The sequence below is a fragment of the Rhopilema esculentum genome, chromosome 7, assembly GCF_057945365.1.
Source record: "Rhopilema esculentum isolate cy_ngs chromosome 7, ASM5794536v1, whole genome shotgun sequence".
NCBI classification, from domain to species: Eukaryota; Metazoa; Cnidaria; class Scyphozoa; order Rhizostomeae; family Rhizostomatidae; genus Rhopilema; species Rhopilema esculentum.
Window position 1 is genome coordinate 8,148,127 of NC_142821.1, and position 25,830 is coordinate 8,173,956.

Sequence of the window (25,830 nt, forward strand, 5' to 3'; positions counted from 1 at the left end):
GGTTTGATTAAAATGTCTGGTCCGCCAAAGAAATCAAGAACTCTTGAATCATTCTTCTCAAAAAGTAGCCGCACCAGTTCAGTTGGAGATAACCCTGAAATCTCTAAAACATGTGAAACTACCACTTGCCAAGAATTTGAATCAAAATCTACTGGTGAAGAATTCGACACACAAAGCCAAGTTGCGGTAGTCCAGGATTGTCCTGAAGAGGAAACACACCCAGACCTCTGTTGTATGGCGACACAAGTAAATGTTGCAATATCTGATAGATATGACATTGGTAGAGCTATAATGAAAACAAAACGAGGAGAACAGCTGACAGATAACGAAAGGGAAGCATATTTATCGAAGAGGTGGGTGCCGCAGAGAAGGGATGAATATCCATTTTCTGAAAAGAAAAAACCAAAGAATCAGCTCATGGTTGGTATGTCCTCGACAACGAAGCGTTTTCTGGGTGAAAATCACTTGAAAACCTTCCCCTGGCTAGCTGTCAGCAGAGAGCCAAAATGTTGCGGTGCTTGGTGTGTTTATTGCGTTTTATTCAAGACGTGCGAGAGTGGAGGTGGAAGAGGTGCACAATACGGAGGTGGAGCAGGCCAGTCAATGGGCAAACTTGTTAACAAGCCTCTTGTAAACTTTTCAGACTTGACAGGGAAAAATGGAGCCCTCACAAGTCACCAAGAAACATCTTTTCATAAGACATGTGCCATAAAGTACACGGAGTTCTTGAGCCGTGCAACACCTGGGAGTGAGAAGGACGTTCGATCAATAATGAACATTGAAAGGCAGAAAGAGATTGAAAGAAACAGGACTGCGCTGGTTCCCATCATCGACACCCTTCTAACATGCGCCAGGCAAAATATTGCGCTTAGAGGCCATCGTGATGATGGACCAGTAGATTCAACTGGGATGGAACCCAAGCACAATGATGGAAACTTCAGGGCATTGCTGCGATTGAGAGTACGGGGAGGAGATACAAACTTGAAAGATCACTTGAAATCTTGCAAACGCAATGCTTCTTTGGTAAGCAAAACGATACAAAACGAGCTAATTGCCTGTGCAGGAAATATTGTCAAAGAGGACATAGTAAGAGATGTAAAAAATGCAAAATTCTGGACAATAATGGCCGACGAAACCCAAGATTGTGCGAAACGAGAACAGTTGGTCATTGCAATTCGTTACGTTGACACAAAAAATGTGCCAAAAATTATCAAAGAAGAACCGGTCGCAATTTTAGACCTGATTGCAGACATAAAAAGCAGTGACCAATCAGATGAAACAGAGCACAATGAAATTAAGCTATGTGGCAAGGCAATAGGGGAGACTCTACTCCGCCATATAAGTGAGCTTGGGTTGGATTTGCAGTACCTCGTTGGTCAAGGATATGATGGTGCTGCATCGATGTCCAGTGAGCGAGTTGGTGTTTGCTCCTTTATCAAATCTGCTGCGCCACTCGCTGACTACTTCCACTGCTGCATGCACGCGCTAAATCTAAGTTGTTCTCGAGCCGCAAAGATACCAGCAATCAGACATTGCATGGATGACATCAAAGATATCAACAATTTCTTCAAGCATGCGAAAAGAAACAGCTATTTGCAAGCAGTCATAGCACGAGAATCAATTGAAGAGCTTCAGCGACGGCAGTTGGTGACCCTCTGTGAAACAAGATTTGTCGAAAGACATGAATCAGTTTTGGTTGCACGACAGCTTTTGCCTTACATCGTTGTGTGCTTGGGGGAAATGCTCGCTTGGGACTCATTAGATACAAGAAAAGATGCCAGGAGATTGTTAAAAAGTTTGCAAGACCCTCAGTTCCTTGTAGCGCTAGTATTGGCCGAGAAAGTGTCTGCTGTACTTCGCCCAGTGTCCCGTTCTTTGCAACAAATTGGTAGCGATCTTGTGAAAGCAATGTCGACGATTTCTGCGACACAGTCAAAGCTTTACACGTGGCGTAAAGGTGAAGAAAATGAGTTTGCTTCGATGTTTGAAGAGGCAATGCTTCTTGGCGAAAATATTGGAGTGACCAGAGAAGAGATGCACGCAATTCCTCGAGCAGTCAGTCAATCCAGGTTCAGATCAAATGCAGGTGAAGCCAATCAAAAAGCCATTGATTATTATCGTATCAATGTGTTTTTACCTCTTCTTGATGAAGTGGCTGGAGATATGAAAGCAAGATTTGGTCCCCATCAGCAGAAGATTGCGACGCTTACAAGAATTCTGCCTTGTTTCGTCAAAGAATCAACTTGGCAAGATATTTTGCCTGCAGCACTAAAATACGGAGTCTTTTTAGACCCCTTGTCCATTGTTGAAGGAGAGTATGAAATTTGGAAGCAGCAATGGCTGTCACGTGGAACAAGTACAGTAGCAAATACCGCTATCGGCGCTTTAGGCGACTGCCAAGGTGATGTATTTCCTAATTTGCATACATTACTCAACATTCTCACTGTGCTACCGGTGACAACAGCAGAACCCGAACGACTATTTTCTAAACTGAATAGTACCCTGACAGCAATTCGGTCAACAATGTCTGAGGAGAGATTAGAATCCCTACTTCTTCTGCAAGTTCACCGTGACAGAACACCAACGAGCGATAAACTCATTGACTCATTCGCAGCATTAAAATCAAGACGAATCCCATTAAAGCTGTAAGTAGTTAAAAGATGGACAAAATGACGTTGCTATTATATCGCAATACTCAACATTGAAACACACCACTTCTCGCGCAAAATGAGCTCGCATGTAGCTTTTCGTTTCAAAGGCAAAATCTCCGATAACGTTTTTGCTACGATATAGCTACTTCCTTTTCAAATTCTTTTCTGAATATATTGACATCAGTTGGGATCACTGATTTCCACAAAATTACTCAATCAAAGCTCTCATGTTTCTATGCTCGCAGTTAGTGTTCTCATGTAATGTAATAAGTAATTTTGGTTTGTTAGTTATATAAACAACTAGTTTCTTGTTATGCAAAAACTTTTACCTTATCAATTTACATGTTTAGTTAATGTATTTACTGTCTTTTCATTCAAAGTTTCTCGTTGTCGAATCGTTTGGGGGGGGCCATGGCCCCCCCGGCCCCCCCTGTAGATCCGCCAATGCTGCCACTGATATTCCTCCGATCAGTTTACTAACTTCGAGTGAATCAGCCATGTTTAGAGCCGTTGTTGTTAGCGTTTTCAAAAGTATCCGTTTTCGGTGTGCACATTGCATTTTGCGTTTCCAAAAACGCTCTGTTTTCAAAAGTCTCCGTTTTCGCAGCAGTCTGGTTACTTTTTATACGTTTTTACTTGAACCCGGTTTCTTTTTATGTTTCCATTTCAATCCGGAGCAATGTGAACGGGGCCTTCGCCTTTAAGATCTTTCCTCTCGAGTGTAACACTCAGGTAAAAAGAGGCAAGCATTTTATATTTCCGAGAAGATCAGAAATTTTCCGAAAAAATAACTATTTGCTTTTAGGGGGTTGTTCCCACTGGTGTCTTGTTTTTCATTTGCTTCAAAAAATGCGGAATGAAGACCTAATTTAAATAACAAAATACATGATTAAATGTTTTGTTATTTTCTTTCTTCGGCGTTACATATGATTAAGTGTTTTGCTATTCAGTATTACGTACCTCTTTCAGCTTAAAATTTCAATATTTTTGGGAATATTTCAACTTTTGCATCCTTCAACAGATTCTTCAACTTTTTAACTTGCACTAACTGCTTTGCGAAGTGATCTGGTTCACTCAGGACAGTTTGCTATCAATCAAAGCATCAAGACATTCAGATTTGCTTGCGTAGTCACGGTTTACTGAAGGCTTCAGATAATTCATCAACATATATCGAGAGCAATCTAGGTCCAAGAACTGAGCCCTGCGGCACATCGTACCTACTTATCTCTTAGTGAATTTTTTTTCTTCAATTACGGACCTTTCTCACATTGAGCATGACAAAAAGGTTGTTATTTCAATAGCGGCACACGATGATGATAATGCTGGAAGTTGTCAATTGAGTAAATAGACGATTTTAGATAATCAAAAGAACTTTAAGGAATAGTTTCGTTTTTACTTTCTACTACCCAGATATTACTATAATAATATTACTATAATTACTTTCAATATTCCCATCAATGTCTTTTATTTTTCTTTTACTTTCTATCTTTAACTACCATTGTTATTATTACTAATATTATTTAATATTATAATAACTTATTATTATTCTCACCAATGCCCACTCTCATAACACATTCATTCCACCACCACCAACCACACTCTCGCACTCGCCACCCTTCCCTCTGCCACTTTCATTACGTGTTTCTTCTCTGCTGCGCTGCATTTACCCTATTCCACATCCACCAATCCGACTCACTATCGCCACTTTGAATGTGTACACTTTTCAGTCCGTTTACATTTGCTCTGGTGAAGCCCCGTAGGCCGGGGCGTAATATTAGCCATGACTGATTTACGCGTGTCTGTTGTTGCTTACTCTCTGCGCGCTGCCGAGTTTCTTATTTACTGCATTACAACATTACCCCTTCCTCTCTCTTCAATAGTGATCCAAATTTGAATATTTTTATGTTCTTTTTACATTAAAAAGGCTTTATTCTGTCCTTTGGCTTTTTTTGCTTTACTGGACACATATTGATATCAGCTTTTTGTTAGTTGAAGAGTTATCTCAACTCAATTATTCGTTAAATGAAATAAGGCCCGCATATCAAAAGAAACTTTCACGCCTATATCAAAAGAAAATTTTTGGACCAGAATATGTTGCTTATACACCAGTTACTGCATTTCATGTTCGCAATCTACTTCTATTCATCAATTCATTCCTTGCAAAACAAACACCTGAAACTATGAAGCAATTATAAAGGCAATTATCATCAATCTGTTAAAACAGTGTGAGCTGAATTGAAAAGTAAATTGCTTGCTATCTTCATTGGTAAATATATTAATCATCTTAATCATTAACAAAACAAATGTTCTCCTGGAGCCTTGAATCGATAATGTACCCAAATGAAATCAACCAGTAAAAACACAATGAACAGCGCATGGAGTGGTTTTTGGTAGCCATAGGAGTGAGTAATATGAATTGTGTTATGGCAATTGAAGGGTACTTATATCCTTTGCCCACATAGAATAACAAGTGACCAGAATTCTGGAAGTCATTTGTAGCTTGATGCTGCCATGGTTAGTTTGATTGCTGCCCTATTTGACTGATACTCAAATTGAAACTTGGTGTATTGCTAGCATCGAAATCACTCAAAAGAGCGATGTTGTTTCCGAGGGTCTTCATCCAGCTGCAACTGATAGTTCTTGCAACGAGTGATCACGATTTGTGGCAAAAGATTAACAAAGGAGGATCAGCAAATGTGATTGCTACAAGTAAACATGCCTTGTACCAAATAAACATTGCAAAGGAACTCAAGTCCCTTCACAAAGAAGAGGGATTCCTTACAATGACACACAGCGTCATCGATGTTGATGCCAATGATGATTATGGAATTTGGATAACTAACATTTATTCACATATATTTTTTAGGGCCGGCGTGTCATCCACCAATATGTTAGGTACAGGATGGGTTCACAAAGACGGATTACTAAAAGGAATAACTACTGGACGTTATGGCCTAGTCTTTGGGCACAACCAATATACATATATATTTAAAAGAGGTGGAATCACGTCCTCTGTTCCTACAGGAACATATTGGCATTTATTAACAGGCTTCAATGTGATTGATGAATCATGCTCAAGAAAAGTTTGTTTTTGTGTTAACAGCTTTCATAAACTATTCACTACTGGTCTTATGGAAAATACGGATTCCCCCTCATGGACTGGCCCTTGGATATATATATATCCGAATGTCAAAGACATCTCTGCCTATGGAGAGAAGACACTCTGGAAACTAGACACAAACGGATTCATATGGGAAGCGGTCAACGTATACGACAGCAATTTCATTAAGTTGACTTGGGAACGTCGCGGCTATCAACATCAGACTTTCAAAGATGTAGCAGTAACTGACAAGAAAGCTTATGCAGTTGGCACAGATGGGAATATATACGTTCTGACTGGTTGCCCGATTTTTGACTTTGAAGACAACGACCTTTCCGAATGGGAAAAAACTGGAACCGTTTTCGAGATGCAACCGACATTCAGCCAAAGCACAGTTGTGGGAGCAATAGGCAAAGTTGGAAAACGATGCATAGATACTTTAACATCGAACCAAAATGCAACGATTGGTGATCCCCCGGTCGGAACAGCAATATCACCATTGTTTCAGATACGAACAAATATGCTGCATTTCACAGTTGGAGGGGGCTCACACCCTAACAATTATGTTGGATTAGTGATTGATGGAGTTGAAAGATTTCAATGCTCAGGGGAAAGTGTGGCTAAAGCATCAGCAACAGGGACAGTGCGCATGGGAAGGTACTGGTGGGACGTATCAGCCTATATAGGCAAATGTGCCAGTGTTAAGTTGGTTGACTCATCGTCCGCAAATTGGGGACATACGCTTTTTGACGATTTGAGGGCATCACCACCTTGTTTCAAAGGTATGGATGCAGTTTTGACAAGGGTTGGTCACGAGAGAACGGTTTCCATAGGACAGGCTGTTAAACATTCTTTGAAACTGAAAGGGTTCTATACATCGGCTTTGAGACCATTGTTCATAACAGCCAAAGTCCCTACCATGAATGGACATCCTTTAATCTACTTTGAAGATATCTCTATCGTTTCAACAACTTGCAAAACAAATACCCAAATGGAGGTGGACATGACTGTAACAGACAGTGGACACGCCTATAGCATTACAGGAAACATAACAAATCTATTGTCTGATGCGACGATTGAAATTTTAGCTCGTGCTTATGACAACGATAAGTTACAGATTGGTTCCCCATTTGCTACGAAGTTCTTTGTAACTGTGATGTTTACAAACGAGTATATCAGAACCTTTGAAAGAGACATGGAGATCCTGAGGCATGGCAATGAAAGTGCCTCTCTAGTTTACCAAGGAGAAATTATGGAGAAAAGACGTTTCTTTGTTGGGGAAAACGTAACCTTTAAAGTGCAAGTGTCCCACAACTACAGTGTCTCTCTCTCTAATGCTTACAAGGTCAATATTAGACTAATTGTACCAGAAATCCTTACAATTATCGAAGTCAATGGATTGCAAACAAGCTCAGGAGATATTGCCACATCAGATTCCAAAGGGTCTAAACAAATCTTTTTGCAACAACTTCTTCTCGGCAATACACGAAATATTGTTCTTGTCGTGACGATAAAGAATTTGCCAAAATGGACACAGTGTAAAAGAAAGTTTTGCAATGGTGAGATTTTACTCGACAAAATCTACTTCTGTCCACGCAAGGATTGTCGCAACGGGAGCAACACTGGCACAGATATAGAAAGCTTGGCAACTCCGAAGTTTTTCGATTTCAAGTTTTCTTACAACAAAACAAGCAGAGTGATTGATGATGTTTTTACCGAAGTATATGAGAGAAATACATCGGCCCTGTTCATCTGTATGCGGTACAATGAACTTATCCCGCAAAATGGCCGTCAGTGTTATTTCGGCAACTTATCGACAAACTCATGGCAACCTCTAAGCCAATTTATTACAAACCTAACATATTTTGACAACATCAGACAGGAGCTGTATGGCTTGACTAGATCTCTGAAGGCAGTAAAGATGTTTGGGGAAGATTTCTCACAAACTAATTTTTTGTCATCTTCACAGTGGAATGAGTTAGCTGGAAGTGTGGCAGGGAAGTTTTTGAAAGCAAGCAACGTCGGATCTGATGATTCTGTAAATGCACACAGTTTGCAAATGTACCCTTCGCTTTTTAGATGGCGTTGTTGCATATAGAACTCTTTTCAACAGCGAAACTTTTGTTAATAGTTGATGTATCGTCTATTCTCTTGTAATTGTATATACATGTGTAAGCAGGACGAAGCGTATTCAGCGATGAAACCATGTGGATAGTATTTGCCTTTTGCTATTTATTTTTTCGTTCTATTTATTCGTTGAATCTATTTATTCTTAATATCCCACATGTTAATTTCTTTCTGATATAAACACTGATATTTTATCATTGACAATTTTTGCCATTTTCTTTCTAATATTTTGTTCCATCCCTAATATCCGACATATTAATTTCTTTCTGATATCAGCACTAATATTTTATTATTGACAGCATTTGCCTATTTTTTTAGTTTTCGTTCCATCCCTAATATCTCAAACGTTAATTTCTTTCTGATATCAACACTAATATTCTATTACTGAAAATATTTACCCACTGTTTTTTCATTTTCTGTTCAAGCCCTAATATCTGACATGTTAATTTCTTTCTGATAACAACACTAATTTTTAATTATTGACAATATTTGCCTATTGCTTTTTTATTTTTTGTTACATCCCTAATATCGACATGTCAATTTCTTTCTGATAACAACCTGAATGTTTTGACATTGGCGGTGTTCTGATGTCAATCTGAATATTCCATGGAATTATTTTGATAACGATTGGTTTTTAATATCCATTGGTATGATTTTAGACTAACTTTTAATAAACTATTTGACAGCTTATCGAATAATTTTTTAAAGGCATTTGACACAGATAAAAATGGCTTACATCTAATCGACCACCAACGGCTGACCAATCGAATTGCGCAGGTAGAAAATCATGTGAACAGTTTCTGTCTTTCTGTAAATCGGCGAAATCCCAGCACAGCGCACAGTGGTTCAGAAAAGGAGGATGAAGTTATGGCTTCGTCTCCGCCAAATCGTCTTCGTCTTCGTCTTCGTCTTCGTCTTCGTCTTCGCCTTCATCTTCGCCTTTGCCTTCATCTTCGTCTTTGTCTTCGTCTCCGCCAAATCTTCTTCGTCTTCGTCTTCGTCTTCGTCTTCGCCTTCATCTTCGCCTTTGCCTTCATCTTCGTCTTTGTCTTCGTCTCCGCCAAATCTTCTTCGTCTTCGTCTTCGTCTTCGTCTTCGCCTTCATCTTCGCCTTTGCCTTCATCTTCGTCTTTGTCTTCGTCTCCGCCAAATCTTCTTCGTCTTCGTCCTCGTCTTCGTCTTCGTCTTCGTCTTCGTCTTCGTCTTCGTCGGCAAAAAACTTCTCGTTTTGCAAGGGAAGTTTGTCTCAAGGTGGTGTCACACGCCTCCCACCCCCCCTCCATAGAAACAGCCCCTGACGACGAGGGGACACGACAGACGTTTGATTCGGATAACTGAAAACTAAACTGATTTTCCAAAAATCATTGTGCGCATACAATTCTAGAAAGTTGAAAATAATTAGTATTTAGAATTAATTAACATTCTTCTATCTTAAAGTTGAGTATATGGTCAGCCTATTGTAATGTAAAAACGTGATAAAAAATTAAGAAATCTTTTTATCATTATCTACACATAATAAATCTTAACGAAAGATTTTTTCATTTCCATGTTGCCTCAAATCCACTGAACACCCATTGAACATGAACAGAAATGAACATGCAGAGACTTAGGACAAAATTATGTCTGATCGTCAGACAGCAAATTTATTTAAATTGTTTAAGTAAATTCAGGGTGCTTTCATAGATTGGCGACATTCGCTCTAGCGATAGGCACATTTTCTATGCGACTTAACCCGTTCTATTCAGATATCATTGATAATATAGAATTAATTATTATAAAAAACACCAAAGCTACTTATCATAGTCAGATGGAATATAAGTGTTATTAGACAGAATTCATGTTTTTTACCAACAATTGACATTATCTAAAATTATTGTTGATTACTTTGCTCGCTCTACATTATGAAGTTTTCACGTAATCGAAAAAGAGATTTTTCTAGGAGCGCCTCCTCTACCTATAAAATCCTAGAGAACCAATTAGATCTATAATATGCTAGGCGTGTGCATGGGAATACGATGAAGTAACGGAAAATTATCGTCTAAAATTTGTGCGAATTGAGTATAAACTTAGGTCACTTTCATTTGAGTATCATTACAGATTAAGGCATCAAAGGCCACGGGCGACGTACACAAATTTAATGAAACCTTTATTGTTCTGAGGTAACATCCCCTATCAAATGTTGACATTAACTATGAAAAAGTCATACAGCACCAAGCTTTAACCACTAGGCATACTTGACTACTCTCTGGTATGTCTGAATAGAAAATACAAAAAGTGTATCAAGGTATGTTTTGTGTGCATTACAATTTGGTAACAAAGGTAGAAATACACCAAAGTAGGATCAGTTGATCATTTATTCAAATGGGAAATTTAAGCTGTAATTTGTTGAATTGTTGAGGATCAAGCAATAGCATTTACTAGAGAAAACACAGTATATGACTGTTATATATACCAAAGATTTGTACTCTTATGTTTTCCAAACGTGGTTTTTCTAGCGAGATACATATTCTGGCTTTTAATGCTTGCAATAATTGATAAAACATTCATTGATAAAACATTCATTGATGAAATAAGGTATTTTGAAAGCAATGTAAATATATTTCAAGCACAAAAAATTAAAAAAGAACAAAGAAATCGTTTAAAATCCTTGTTTCTCACTGTCTATTTGTGGTAAAAATATTTTCATTAGTATGCCTTAAATTTTGCTAAGCCTCGATATTCATGAAAGATTTGCGATTCAGAATCTAAAGTTATTCTTACTTTTTTCAAGAAGGAAGTTAAGGCTTCTGTCTATCTTCATCACGAAAGCATAATACGTTTTGAACATTTTCTCCCAATTTTTGTAACATAATTGGTAACTTGTAACAGGTTGATGTCGGGAAACGAAAAGCGGGATTAGTAACTTTTGAGCAATTTGATGAAAACCTTGTCATATATGAGGAACAACAGTGGTCAAACGATTGATCCCTGGGGTAGACCGTATTTTATATTTTGTGAATTAGAGGACTGGCCATCTACTTCAAATGTCCATTCTCTATTAATCAAATTAGATTTCATGACTCCCGGTCAAACCTCGTTTTCAAACAGTCTCCCTTTTCCCATTTCAAAATATCACTTAAAGATAAATTTTGGCCATAGCTTTCCCGAATGCGTTGAAACCTTTGAACAGACAAAGCTCATCAATATGTCTCTGAAACTCTTTTTCATAAACTAGATGTGATTAAATTTAATTTAATCAGGCTTTTTTCGGGAGAGAGGTGAAAAATTGGACGACGAAGCACCCCAACAGTACTCTTCGTTTTTGAAACGAAATTGCTTTCAATAAATTTTCTAAACATTAGGTATTTTGAGCGACGCTGCGCGTAATTCGGAAGACCATTTACTTGTTTAGAACAAAAAACTATAAACTCTCAATTTGAACTGAAATATGGGCAAAAATTGATCAAAAATTACGATAACGTGACCAGCTCACTCCAAGCGAGTTAAGAGATGAATTCCATTCCAGATATAAGAAGTAGATAAATACCTAGTTATTACAATCGTTACCCATCCATTTAAAAGTCTCATAAAAACAAACAAACAGCCCGCCATTAATAGCTAATGTCGCGAAAGCTAAATTTATGAATTAAATCTCTAGCTATAGAAGAAAATAACACGACAATATGTAATTTTAACACCATTTGTTGCATGATTCGTTATATAAATTTCGTGTTGCAGTGTTAAGTTTTATGTTGTTTGATACTGTATTTTATAACATGCTCGAAAGCGTGTGTGAATAAACCAATTTATTTTTATGGTGATGATGATGATCAAAATACCACTGATGATGCCTCTCTAGTAGATGTGAAAGTATGCTGACCAAATATCTTAAAATACCGCCCACATTTTATTAGGGTTTAATAATGCCACTGTTTTATTTAGCTGCTCTTTTCCATTTGCTAGAGGATCCATTTTACATGAAGTGAAATTATCTGGGTAGAGTAAAAAGCATTTGTCTTCAAAAGCGATGATCGTATAACACAGTCTGATATCGCTCCTTTCCAAGATGCCTAAAATCCATTGTAGTACTAACGACATGTCTTAAATGCCAAAAACAGTTTATACTTGAAGACGACAAGTATTGCATTTGGAAAACATAGCAACTACAGCCTCCCAAAAAGTTGATATCAATTCTACCTTGGATATGCTGGTGGTGGATTCATTCTAAATCAAATATCATTACTTGAGGAGAGTAAATACCATTCTACTTCCACAGCAGTATTTGAAGCAAATGAATATTAAACCAGCCGATTGTGTATTAGCTCTTTAGTCCCGCTTTTTTCACAAATACAATGCAATTCTCCTGTAACCTTGAATAACTGATTACCTTGCCTGAATACAACCAGATGTATCGCAATTGAAAATTTACATGAAATGAAATAGCGCCCTGGCAGCTTTAAAGTTAGCAAGGTGACAAGAGGGCTCCATAACATCAAAATAGCAAACTGCAGTAGCTAGAGACAACAACATTTGTTCTTGTTACATCAAGCTGCTCGGAAAGACGATTTAACCAATAAGCCCAATAAGTGATCGCCAAAGAGATATGTTAGTCCCAACAGGGATGTTACTTCAGAAAATCTTCATCCAGTTGATGTTGATAATTGCTCTTGCAATGGGTGATCAAGATAATTGGCAAATTTTGAATAGAGGGGGATCAGTAAATGTTATTGCTACAAATAAGCACGCATTGTACGAAGTAACAGGAGGAAAGGAATTGAAAATTCTTCACGATGATAGTGGATTCGTTCTTTTTGGCAGCGTGGTAATCGACGTTGATGCGAATGACGACTTTGGAGTATGGGCAACGAACATTCATTCAAACATATTCTACAGAGCAGGCGTGACGTCGTCTAATATGTTAGGTACAGGATGGGTTCAATTAAGCGGTGGATTGAGTTCAATAACTACTGGACGATATGGCCTAGTCTTCGGGCACTTCACCACCGGACAGATATACAAAAGGGATGGAATAACATCATCGTCACATATTGGAACAGCCTGGGCGATGTTACAGGGCGGAGGTGTGATTGATGAATCATGCTCAAGAAAAGTTTGTTTTTGTGTTAACAGTCTTCATCAACTATTCACTACTGGCCTTATGCAGTATACGAATTCCCCCTCATGGAATGGCATTTGGATTTATATATATCCGAATGTCAAAGACATCTCCGCCTATGGAGAGAAGACACTCTGGAAACTAGACACAAACGGATTCATATGGGAAGCGGTCAACGTATACGACAGCAATTTCATTAAGTTTACTTGGGAACGACGCGGCTATCAACAACAGGCTTTCAAAGATGTAGCAGTAACTGACAAGAAAGCTTATGCACTTGGCACAGATGGGAATATATACGTTCTGACTGGTTGCCCGATTTTCGACTTTGAAGACAACGACCTTTCCGAATGGGAAAAAACTGGAACCGTTTTCGAGATGCAACCGACATTCAGCCAAAGCACAGTTGTGGGAGCAATAGGCAAAGTTGGAAAACGATGCATAGATACTTTAACATCGAACCGAAATGCAACGATTGGTGATCCCCCGGTCGGAACAGCAATATCACCATTGTTTCAGATACGAACAAATATGCTGCATTTCACAGTTGGAGGGGGTTCACCCCCTAACAATTATGTTGGTTTAGTGATTGATGGAGTTGAAAGATTTCAAAGCTCAGGGAAAAGTGTGGCTAAAGCATCATCAACAGGGACAGTGCGCATGGGAAGGTACTGGTGGGACGTATCAGCCTATATAGGCAAATGTGCCAGTGTTAAGTTGGTTGACTCATCGTCCGCAAATTGGGGACATACGCTTTTTGATGATTTGAGGGCATCACCACCTTGTTTCAAAGGTATGGATGCAGTTTTGACAAGGGTTGGTCACGAGAGAACGGTTTCCATAGGACAGGCTGTTAAACATTCTTTGAAACTGAAAGGGTTCTATACATCGGCTTTGAGACCATTGGTCATAACAGCCAAAGTCCCTACCATGAATGGACATCCTTTAATCTACTTTGAAGATATCTCTATCATTTCAACAACTTGCAAAACAAATGGCACGATCAGCAAGAAAAGGTTATTCACCGAGAGTGGACATGCCCATAGCATCACTGGAACCATAAAAAATCTATTGTCTGATGCGTCGATTGAAATTGTAGCTCGTGCTTATGACAACGATAAGATACAGATTGGTTCCCCATTTGCTACGAAGTTTTTTGTAGCCGTGATGTTTATGGACGAGTACATAAGAATCTTTGAAAGAGACATGGAGATCCTGAGGCATGGCAACGAAAGTGCCTCTCTACTTTACCAAGGAGAAATTATGGAGAAAAGACGTTTCTTTGTTGGGGAAAACGTAACTTTTAAAGTGCAAGTGTCCCACAACTACAACTTGTCGTTTTCTAGAGCTTATAAGGTAAACATAAGACTTACTGTACCGGAATTCATGACAGTTGTCAATGTTACTGGTGTAGAATCGTCATTTGGAGATGTTGATACGTTCGATTCTGGAAAGTCAAGAAGCATTTGGATACCCGAACTTTTCCTTGGTGATAACAGAACAATAATTTTCGCCATAAGTATAGAGAACTTGTCAAAATGGAAACAGAAGAAAGGAAGAATCTACAAAGGTGAGATTCTCCTTGAAAAAGCTTACTTCTGTCCTCGTAAAGATTGTCGAAATGAAAATAGTTCTAGCATTGAGATTATAATACTGACGACGGAGAGATTCTACAGTTTCAATTTCTCTTATAATGAAACAAAGCGAGTTGTGAATGATGTATTAACGAGGATATACGACAAAAATGCGTCTATATTATTCGTGTGTGTCAGGTACAACGAATTCATCCGGAGAAATGGTCGAAACTGCTATTTTGGGAACGTATCGACAAATTCATGGCAGCCTTTGAGCAAAATTATCACCAATGTTACATTTTTCGATAACACAAACATGGAGCTATATGGTTTAACTGAATCCCAGAAGGTTGTTAGACTGTTTGGAGAGTCGTTTTCGAAACGTAAGCTTTTGACGTCATCACAGTGGAAGGATATTTCTGCGATCGAAGTTTCAAAGTTTCTCAAATCACACAATGTCGTGTCATTAAGCTCTAATGTGCTGCATAATACAGGGGACGCGTTTTCTTCATTGTACAGAAAGCACTGCTGTGTGTAGACTTTTCATGTCATTGTTAAACAGGATACACGCACATGAAATTCAGTTTTTGGCATCAAATAGCTAGAATGCTTAACCGCTGACTGATGCTGGCCTGTAAAGCAAGGTTGAAATATGTTTAAGCTAACCTCCACTTCAATGTTTTTGGACGCAACGTGTGCTGCGACCTAAGAGAGCTAATTTCCTTCGCATTGAAAGCTGGTTGCCATCCTACTTCCAGTATGACTTCGGGGGAATAATTAACAAAGAGCCAAACAGATCGGTAGACGCGGGACTTCGGATTGTAGGCAACTTGCATATGATCTACACCTGTATATAGAACTGTAAATATTACCTTAAGAATTGTAAAAGCTTTGTTCTTGTATTTCTTGATTATAACTTTGTTCAAAAGATTTGCAACTTTTGATAAGGTTTAAATCATTCTTTTCTTTAATGAAAAACGAGCACAATTGTTGATAAAGGTTAATAGACGTTTAATCTATCTTTTAAAACCAGGGTATTTTTAAATGCAGTTCTACACAAAATGTGCAGTTCTAAAAGTTTTTTATGCAGTTTTAAAGAAAAATCTGTGCTGTTCTAAAATTTTACTTTATTGAACAAAAAAATCAGGAAAACTTTGCAGAATAAAAACCAAAAAAGATTATAAAGAGGGAGCTCAGATTAAACAAAGACCTATTGGGATATAAAAAATTTAGATGTATTAAAACATTCGATGCCAAGGAAATATAATTTTTACGAAACTTCATAGTCGCTGTTTCGTTCACACGCATACACGAAACACGAAATTGATAGTGTCAAAGCTGGAGCCTATTTAAACTCTTAAAAACAGAGAGCATTAAAAATTCAGAGCAAAAAATAAATCATGTCACCAGTTTCGAACTTAAATTTTACGGTTACAGTTTGGTCAAACAAAACAGACCGACAAATAAATTGGAGACAATTTAACATTTGCCTCCCTGGTTGATGTGCAATTGCTTTATTTCTTGACTTTATTTATCGTCATCAGTTTCGTCTGTCTAATTGGCATAGCTCGAAAATACGATATTGAAGTTTTTAAAACATTATATGATACATCGCTATCAAATACACTCTTTTTTTTATAAGAACAATTTTATAAGAACACGAGCCTCAAAACTGGTCAAAAGTTAAGAACAAATTAAGAACAAGCTGAGGCTGAGCTTCTGCAAAATGCAATTTTGAACAACGTTTTTTCTAAAAATCGTGGATTTTTAGCGATGTGTGGGTGCTATTTCGGTGAATATTCAAATTTGTCAGCAAATTAAGGCTGTCTCACTCACTTTGTTAGCAAATGAGGCCTGAACACCTCCTTGGAGCGAAAAAGCTAGCAATAGCACTGCTTACACCCTTTTAATTTAAAAACAAATTAAGAACAATCCAGCCTCAGATTTTCGAAAAATTTAAGAACAGTCAGCCTGAACTGAAATTTACTGGTTCTTATAAAAAAAAGTGTGTATCGCTCCACAAACGTAATTTTTTCAAGGTTCTATATAATTGACTTTGGTTTATTGCGATTCTATATAACCAAGAACACACAATGGTTGTCATATGCTCGAAAATTTGGTTTTCTATTGTAATGTGCTTTATAATTTTGCTTCCAAGTTGAGTTAGAATCTACTTGCTTCTTCTGCAAATTGATATAACGTTATTAATCTATTTGGAAAATTTTTCTTTACAATTGAGTGTTATACTACCGGTGAGCATGGCAATGAAACATGCATATTAACAATGTCCAAACCTATACTTTCAATTAAGGGGTCTGGAGCAGTAGTGTAGTGAGGGGGCAAGGGGGCGGCCGCCCCCCCCCCCCATTGCACAGAAAGTTGGTGTCTGAGAAAAGTGCAATCTGCAATAAAATTAGTACCTCAGGGGAGAGCTGATATTTCAGACAAAATTTTCCTTCACGTTCTTTAGAAATTCCAGACATATAGATACTAAAATGCTAAAGCGCTTCAATCCTTAAAGAAACTAGATTCTGAAATACTTTTCAGGGAATTTGCAGATTTTGTTCCAAGGATAACGAACTTAGTTTGAAACCTTTGCACACTGCTTAGTATTTTTAGATATTTGCTTACAACTTTGGAAAATCAGTTTTTACACGTAGCGCTTCCTCACCTTACATAATTTAGAATGTAAGCGTTTGAGGAATTGTGAAGGAAATAGACAGTTGTAGAATGGGATCAGCCACAAAAGCTACATATGAAGTATAAAGTGAAATCGCCACGTAAAAAAGCCATAGCTTTACCAAACGCATTCATAAAATAGGGCGTTTTCCCAAACTCTTAAGGGTGCGGTCAGCAAAGTTTTCCCGGGGGTAAAGCCCCGGACCCTCTGCTGTTGGACTCCTCTTTGTCCTTCCAATCTTCTAACCCTGGCTATGCCACTGGTCTAGAGCACAAGCTACCTGTACCTGCGCATCATGTACACTTTGTTTATACTTAAAAGAACCAATAAGTATTCCTTCAACACAATGCTCCCGAGAAAAATGTGCACCTCTAAATTTTTTCTTAAAAAACCCCGCTTAAAACATTTTAGGGCAATGCTAAATACAGTATTCAAAAACAACTTTGGATAATGGACAACAAGGAGTTTATCTGACTGAAGTGAAAACTGTTTCTCAGCTTTTGAAGATAAATATAAGCTTCTGCACAAAGAAATTCAAATATTAAAATTATCCTATTACCATCCATCGGTATGCAAGATATTTGAACTTGTAGTTACACTGAAGTAGATAGAATTGGAAAAGCCCCAAAAATTACGATTGCTTTTTACACGATTTCTCCGTGACATTGTTAAAAAAAATTTATGCAATCTGAACGTGTTGGGATAAGGGGGAATATTGGGAAGTACATCGATTTGATTTCATTTGAATTTATTTCTATAACATGAGATGATTCTCTTAACTCCCTTTCAGACCACAGCCTTTACTGGTCTGCTCTAAGTATCACCTTCTCTAACTCATTAAGCGCAGCCAAAAGATTTAAAAAGGTGTTTTTGTCTTCAACTTTATGGTGTCATCAAGAACAATCAATTCATATATCACGATTAAATGATATCACGAAATAGAATCATGATGAACAAAGTTCTTGATGCTGATAGACAATTTCTTGATAATGATGGAAAAGTCAGAGTTTAGCACAAAAACAATAGTATATTTTTGGGGAGGCTCCAGACCTCTGTTTTAAAGTTAGACTATATGGAGTCTAAGACTCATGATAATGGCCCGCTTTTCGTTTCCCGACATCAACCTGTACTATTTCATGATAGTAATCTGTTATTGGTGTTACTGTTGTAATATATTATTGAGAAGTGAATATAAGGAAAGTGCTTCAAAAACATACATGAGCTAAAAGAGAAAAGAAACATATAAATTGATGCAAAATGTTGAATTACCAAAGAAGTGGCATTTTCTGAAAACTTGGCACAAGGCACGATACTGGCTGTACCTACATGTGCAAATCAAATTGATAAAGGCATGAAGCCAATGGGTCAGTGACCCAGGACTAAGATTTGGTAATAATAGGATCAACTGTAATATCATATGTAAAAATAATAAAGAATCAAAATCAAGTACAATAGTCAATTTTTGATTTATTTTTTGGGCAGAAAATTTTGTAAAAAGTTATTTTTAGGTGTATATGATAAGAAAACAAACAGTAATATTCTTTTTTTAATTCAGTTTTTAGGAAAACACTGATTTGAGGAACAGAACCAACTTCCGAACGATTTTTTGTCCCCAATAGCCCCAGTCGGTCTGCGCGCCCTAATTGTTTGTCAGTGCCACTTCTATGGTCAGTGCTTTTGCATCCTGACTTTCTTTTGTTGTATAAAAACATAATATTACCACCTTGCTCTTGTAAGTTATCAAAATGAGAACGTCGAAAACATCTGAAAAAAGTTATGAATATTGGATTTTTTAATATGAATACGATTAGTCTTGTTACTCCTCAGAACTAAAATGCTAGGTGCTTGAATAGGTGCTTAAAGGTAGGTGCTTAAATAGAACAACTGAATTACTTGTATCACTCATGACAATGCTAGTGTGAGGAAAAATAATACAGACATTTTGGCGACTGCGACCTGGTCAGAAATAATCTTTAACTTTAAAACTGCTGTGAACCTACCTACCTTGAAAGTGAACAGTGATTCCTAATCAAACTACAAAACCCCTATAAGATGCATTCTTGCCTAAATATTGGTGGATTGGATTGAAACAAAACTCACAATGTGGATACTGTAATTCAGAGTTTAATTTTTGTTGCTTGATGCGAGTCTTAGTGTTTAGTTTATGGCTATCTGGTATTGTCATTTTCGAGCGTAATGAACTCCTATTTGAAAGTAATCACATTAATAGGAACGATGTTTTTACACTTGAAATATTCAATTACGACTAGAAATAACACGATTACCCCCCCCCCCCCACCCTAAACGAACACAAATGGCAATGCAAGACTTTTTTGGGTTTTTTATTTTCAGGGATTTATTTTTTTGGGTGCGATTTTGGCAGATATTTATTTTTTGGGTATCCGTGAAAAGGTCTGGGCCGAGCTCCCCTGTCATGTTTTTATTAGACTAAACTTCCTGGGGTCTATATGAATAGAGACGCAAAACCATGGTCATTGTTCAATTGGCTTTAATCTGTGCTGAATCATTGTCACTGGTAAGATAAATTGCAAAACCAGGAGACAAGCGCATTCAAACATACATTCATAAGAGAACTAAGCATCATGTACCGGCAACCGCTTGCGTCATACCAAAGAGCGTATTCACAAGTATATTGACAAAAGCGTTAGGCATTATGTACAATCCAAAGAATGGAGAAAAGGCATTCCTTCTCCGTTCTGTGGTCAAGCAGTTAAAGGCAGTCTGCCCCTCAGTTATTGGCTAATATGAACAATAGATCTTTCCGCCTAAACGGATAATGGATTACGATGCTTGCTTTGGCTGGCCTAGCTGTGGTAGTGGACGACATTTGAAACTGCAAGCAAAAAACTATCGGGATGGCAAGAAGATTTAATTACTGGAATTGAATGATGATCATTCCTTTCGCTGTTGACATATTTGTGGCAGAAACCAAACAGGGAGCCATATTTTTCTAGTCACAGCTTCACTGCAACGGGAACACAGGCATTTGACGCAAAAGCTCTGGATTTGACTCAAAAGTCAAAGTTGTCTCTGATTGGTTTAAATCGTTTAATTATCGATCAAGCTCAACGGTGCGTTAATTTCACTCACGCGGAAATAACGTTTAGTGCAATAGGGGACAGACTGCCTTTAATAAGCAGTGAGATTAAGCACACATCAAACAAAAGTTTTCTGGTGATTTCTTAATTTTAGCTACTTGACTGAATATAAAATCCTCGCACGTTTTGTATTGAAAACAAAAGGTAGACCATAGAAAAACGAGATAAGGATAGCATTTCCAATGAAGAATTATTCTACTCAAAAGAGAGTTGCACTCGACAAAAATCAGAGACATAACAAATGATGTTGATAAACCAATTTTTGCCTGATTTTTAGCCTTATTGTGAACTGTGTTTGAAGAGCTATGTATACAAGTTTAACGAAGTTTGATATAAGCCAGAACGAAAAACAATTAAGACATATATATATTTAGTTTCTTTTCGCTTTCTCGGCCTTCTCATCAAATTATCCAATAATAAAACCTGTAAACCAACATATAGCCTAAAATCAATACTTCTCCACAAAATCTTCGATCTTTTTGTTTTCCCTTCCTTTCCACGCCTAATAACAACAATTGTCGATTCTCTCGTTACTTCCATACCTCTAGCTTCCAGCATTCTTTAGCCGTTTGTTCCTTCACACAAGCAGAAAGCTTTACGCCGGATCATTGACAATATCATTTGGTCAGGGATAGTCAAGCAAAATCAAAATCCTATTGGAATCTTAACCCCAATATGCTGAATGTTTCGTTGAGCTTTTTTATAGTCAAACTCCCTTAAAATTCCCTTAAAGTATTATAAGTGTTAAAGCAACATCTGATATGACATACCTGTTTATATTCTATTTATGGCTTGTTATAATATATTAAAAGGCTGAACTGGTTTTTAATTTCTGTTGGTTTGAGATCAACTTGGCCTAAATTTGCGTCCAACTTGGCAATGAAGATATGTAGACCTGCAGACATAATGATTTGGGGTAGTTGGCCTGTGTCAAAATGTACTGACTTTTTTTCAATCAATCAATCAATATTTATTAAGACGAGATACCTTTCAGTAAAAAAGAACTTTTGAAAAAAGAACTTTTTGCATATTGCTGCTTTACCAAGGGGTCGTGTTTGGGTCCTGTGGAAGGTTCGAATAATACTCTCTAAAACCTGTTTCTTTTTCTCGAATGTTGTTAGGGATATCATTCCAGTTTTTGACACCAGAGAAAAAGAAACCTCGCTTTGAATACTCTAACCTATCTTTGGGAATTTGCAGGTCTCCACGGTTTCTGGTTCTATACTCTGAAATCATTGATCTTTCAGTGAATTTATGGAGAAGATTTTCGGGACAGAGGTCATGCAAGATTCTATATGTCATGGCTCCTTGGTCAAAGGAGATCAAGGACTTAACAGTGAGCCATTTGCAAGTCCATCCGTCCTTATACTTGGCATTCGCTATTAGCCTTTTTGCCCTTGTTTGTAAACGTTGCAGTTGGGATATTTTGGTGTTGGAGAGAGCACTCCAAACAATGTTGCCATAGCGAAGATGGCTTTCAAAGAGAGCTTTGTAAACTTGATTAAGTTTCCTTTGCGGAAAGATGTTGTCCAACTCTCTTAATGAGCTCAAGCTCCCTTCAGCTTGTTTTTGATAGTTGAGGCCCTATAAGGAGTATTTGAAATATGAAGTAATTGATTCTCCAGATGAAAATATAAATATTTTGGGTTTTTAGTCTTGAAATATGAAATAACTTTGGTTCCCTGTATGAAAAATTAAATAACAAAATAACCATTGACCATTGATCTGTAGAGCTGTTAAAATACCATGTCATGCTAGGGTTTTTCTTCTAAATATTTCAACCTTTTTAGGAGTTTAAAAGGCTTTTCATACTCCACGTTTAGGAAAATTACCAACATATATCATGTATAATAATAATATTGTATAATATTGTATAATAATATCATGAAAATGTTTTTATCTACATTGATTGTTCCACATACTTACTATGAATTCTTTCTAAGACTACTAAACTACAGTTTTGTAGACCACAATATTGATTTGCTGATAGCAATATTAAAAAAGTTAAAGCTCATTCTTCAATTTTTTTTATTTTGGGCTAACTTATTAGGAAATGTTTCCCGCAAAGTAATTCTTATCTTGAAAATGTTATTTCTGACCATATCTTTGAATTCAGTATGGTTCGCCAAAGTGCATGACCAACTCTCCAGAGCTGGCTTCACCACTGGGGCGATGCCCACAGAAGCAAGCAAATTTGCCGACAAATGTCATAATTTTACCGACAATTTAGCAAACCTGAGGGGTGGTTGCCCCCCATACCCTTGCAATTTCTGCCACTGTTGCAAAGGGACGAAATGTTTTGCAAGTTTTGAGAGATTCCTTATAATTAAAAAGGCACTACAGTCAGGAAGTCGTATGAAACCCTTGAACTATGGTAGGTCCTCGAATAAGCCCCGGAGGCTTATTTTGCAAAAAATTTTTTGGGTTGAGGTTTTATTCGAGGGGGCACTTATTCGAAGCAGGGGCGTCGTGGTTGGGGGGCAATTTAGCATTCGGCAAATTGTCGGAAGTTTCGTATCTGTTCGGCAAAGAATATTTATAGTTCATAGAAAGCAAGGAGTTCAAAGGAACTAAGAGGGGTTAAATAAATACACACGCTGGCTTTTCTCTGACCGATTTATTGAAATCAGTAAAAGTGATGCTGCGAAAGATAACTGAGCAAAAAGTAATCATAAAGTTATAGGGCAAAGTAGTATAGTTAAACAATGCAGTTAGAGTAATCATAGGGTATTTAAAATCAACAATTCTATTAATTTTTAAAACCGTTTTAAAACCGTGAGACAAAACGTTTTGAAACCGTGAGACAAAACGTTTTGAAACCGTGACACATGCCCCACCACAAACACCTTAAGTATTTATTTAGATTCGCCCATTTGCCACATCCTCACTTGCATAGACTGTGGAACTATCTTAACTCGGCGCCTACCAGATCCAGTATATTCATAACAAGCAGCTTTGTATTTCAAGAATTTTCAAATGAGGGCAACTTCCGGATATCTGCGTCCCTTCAATCCTTAAAAAGCACTCTTTGTTATGAAAACATTTAATCTATTGCTGGTTCTCCAGAATATTGAACACAAACATTTCATCAACCTTCAATTTCTCATCAAACATAACAATAAAAGGTATCAATGAACTAAATATTAGTATTATGTGATTTGCACAATTGCTCTGCAGCCATTATATAAAATCTCAAGACGAAGTGATAAGCTTAACAGCTAGTGCTAAAAAATAACAACAAGAATATCACCTATTGTGATGGTTCGTGGGAATATGATGCTGCGCAGCACAAAATTTCCTAACACTCTTCTCCAATCCTACTATGAAATGTGAATATCTGGAATGCTATGATGAAAAATACATACTTTTTTCAGAAATGGAATTATGGATCTAAATTTTGAACTAAAATTGCACATCCCCGCCCAAAACTAGGCTTAGTTACCCATATACCCCCCGCACCCCCGCCACCCGACTGGCGCTAGTAGTATGCTCGTATAAATCAGCCTTGACGAAGAAAGGAACTGAATTAAAAAAGACATTTTCTGTTCCACCTTGATTCAGATTGAAATTTATATTGTGGATAAACTGCTAAAGGTCCTTAGTCAAAAGGTATAAGTTCGAAGGGAAAATTTTCCTTGCACGAGCAAAACGGAGGATTGCAACAAAGCTGCATCCAGGGAAGAAATACTCGCGACGATAACTGTGATGGGACTGCTTGTATTGTCAGATTGTGTCTTTCCACTGCAGACTTTGTTTTTCGTAGCAAACGTCGAATAACAGCTGTGTTTGTATCAAGGGGGCTCTTCTCCCCGGGATCTGAGCCTAAGTCAAATACTAAAGGAGGATCGTGTATATTTACACCCTCACCAAAACAAGGGCAAAGAAAATGTTGCATGCATGCTTCTGTTCCTGGACTGAATTGCGGAGTTATGTAATGTATTTTCCAGACCTTGGAACTTTCGTTATCTGCAAATGTTACTGCTTGAATCACTGCGTCACAGTAGTGAAAAATAAACTTTTCTTGAAATCGATCTGAAGCTTTGCCAGTCAAAACTTCTAGAATATCCTCTCCATCCAGGACTCTATTTTCCGGAACTTTTATTCCAGCCATTTTTAGCACTGTTGGAAAGAAATCCAAACTGCTTGTTGGCACATCAGTTTTAGTACCAGGAGGTATTCTCTTTGGCCATCGAGCTATTGTAGGGACTCTGATACCACCTTCCCAATTCGTCCCTTTTCCACCTTTGAAGATGCCTTGAAAGCCCCCGCACATTTCACCATCTCTTGCAACTTCCTCGAGATGTGGGCCATGGTCAGAGGTGAAATATACCATCGTATCATCAAAAAGGCCAAGCTCTTCAATCTTGCTTAAAATCTTACCGACGGCCCAGTCCATTTCTTCAACATTATCGCCGTATCTTCCATGTTTACTGTGATTCACAAAGTTTTCGCTAGTTTTCAACGCAGTATGCACCTTGGCAAAGGACATAAAAAGCAAAAACGGATCATCTTGGTGTTTCTCAATGAACTCTGTTGCATCTGATGTGAGCCTGTGCGTCAACGTACCAAGATTAATCGGCTGCTCTACAACTTCCTCGCCTCTCATTAATATGCAGTCAAACCGGTTATGGGCCACAATCTTCGCCATTTCTGGCACATAGATAACGAACAAGTAAGACAGGAAAAGAAAAGCAACCACCGCGACCTTAATCATACCAAATCTAGTCAATGCGATTAACGCTGGGAATATTACAACAAATGCAGTGAAAAGCGTCTTCAGCATTTTGTCGAAATCATTCAATTCGGGGGAGAAGTTATCTGCACATTCTCTTTGGTTAGTATGGGGTAGTCCGTAAAAGTGGCTAAATCCATGATTCTTTGGGTGGTGGCAAAAATCCTTGGACGTATTGCAGCTCATACCAAGATGCCATTTACCTACAAATGCTGTTTTATACCCATGTTGCTTCAAGATCTTGGCAAAGGTGACCTCCTCGGAGGGGAGTCCGCCTGTCAGAGCAGTTCGAACGAGGACTTTATTATCATTTGGCCATCCAACCATACCAGATCGAACAGCATATCGACCTGTTAAAAAAGCAGCCCTACTAGGTGTGCAAACTGGCGCCGCAGCCAAGCCATGTTCAAGCTTTACTCCTTCACTTGCAAGTTTGTCAATATTTGGCGTTTTGATCGTATCATTTCCAAAACATCCTACGTCACCGATTCCAAGGTCGTCCACCATAAGGATAACAAAATTTTGCGGTTTCTGCGGATCGATTTTCAGTCCAAAAACGTTACTCAATAGTGCTAAAAAGGTACACACAAGAAAGATGGTTGTCGAGCTACACATCCCTGCATTCATCTTGTATTGTTTTCAAGAATACAGAACCTGCTTTCAAATCACCCGAAGAGCTTCCGGTTTAATGTGTAAGAAGGAAGAACGGCAGGATAGGCTGTCCGCCGGATTCGGTGAATCTTGCAATGAGT

General features: G+C 37.9%; 3 protein-coding genes across 3 annotated transcripts; 2 read left to right on the plus strand and 1 right to left on the minus strand.

Moving 5' to 3' along the window:
• The first annotated feature begins 12 nt into the window (after positions 1-12).
• LOC148959947 (52 kDa repressor of the inhibitor of the protein kinase-like) lies at positions 13-2,649 on the plus strand. The gene has a single exon (XM_089109272.1). It carries the CDS (start codon positions 13-15, stop codon positions 2,647-2,649), a length of 2,637 nt encoding a protein of 878 aa, XP_088965398.1.
• Positions 2,650-4,685: 2,036 nt separating this feature from the next.
• Positions 4,686-17,030, plus strand: LOC135683438 (uncharacterized). Its single transcript, XM_065198685.2, has 2 exons — positions 4,686-7,848; positions 12,436-17,030. Exons 1-2 carry the CDS (start codon positions 5,249-5,251, stop codon positions 15,083-15,085), a joined length of 5,250 nt encoding a protein of 1,749 aa, XP_065054757.2. The 5' UTR covers positions 4,686-5,248; the 3' UTR covers positions 15,086-17,030.
• Positions 17,031-22,088: 5,058 nt separating this feature from the next.
• On the minus strand, positions 22,089-25,766 carry LOC135683504 (steryl-sulfatase). Its single transcript, XM_065198768.2, has one exon. It carries the CDS (start codon positions 25,703-25,705, stop codon positions 23,945-23,947), a length of 1,761 nt encoding a protein of 586 aa, XP_065054840.2. The 5' UTR covers positions 25,706-25,766; the 3' UTR covers positions 22,089-23,944.
• Between the last annotated feature and the right edge of the window lie 64 nt (positions 25,767-25,830).

Coding starts and splice junctions, on each gene's coding strand:
- LOC135683438 (XM_065198685.2), top strand. CDS start 5,249: ATGTTGTTTCCGAGGGTCTTCATCCAGCTGCAACTGATAGTTCTTGCA. Junction 7,849..12,435: donor AGATGGCGTTGTTGCATATA/GAACTCTTTTCA, acceptor TTAACCAATAAG/CCCAATAAGTGATCGCCAAA.
- LOC148959947 (XM_089109272.1), top strand. CDS start 13: ATGTCTGGTCCGCCAAAGAAATCAAGAACTCTTGAATCATTCTTCTCA.
- LOC135683504 (XM_065198768.2), bottom strand. CDS start 25,705: ATGAATGCAGGGATGTGTAGCTCGACAACCATCTTTCTTGTGTGTACC.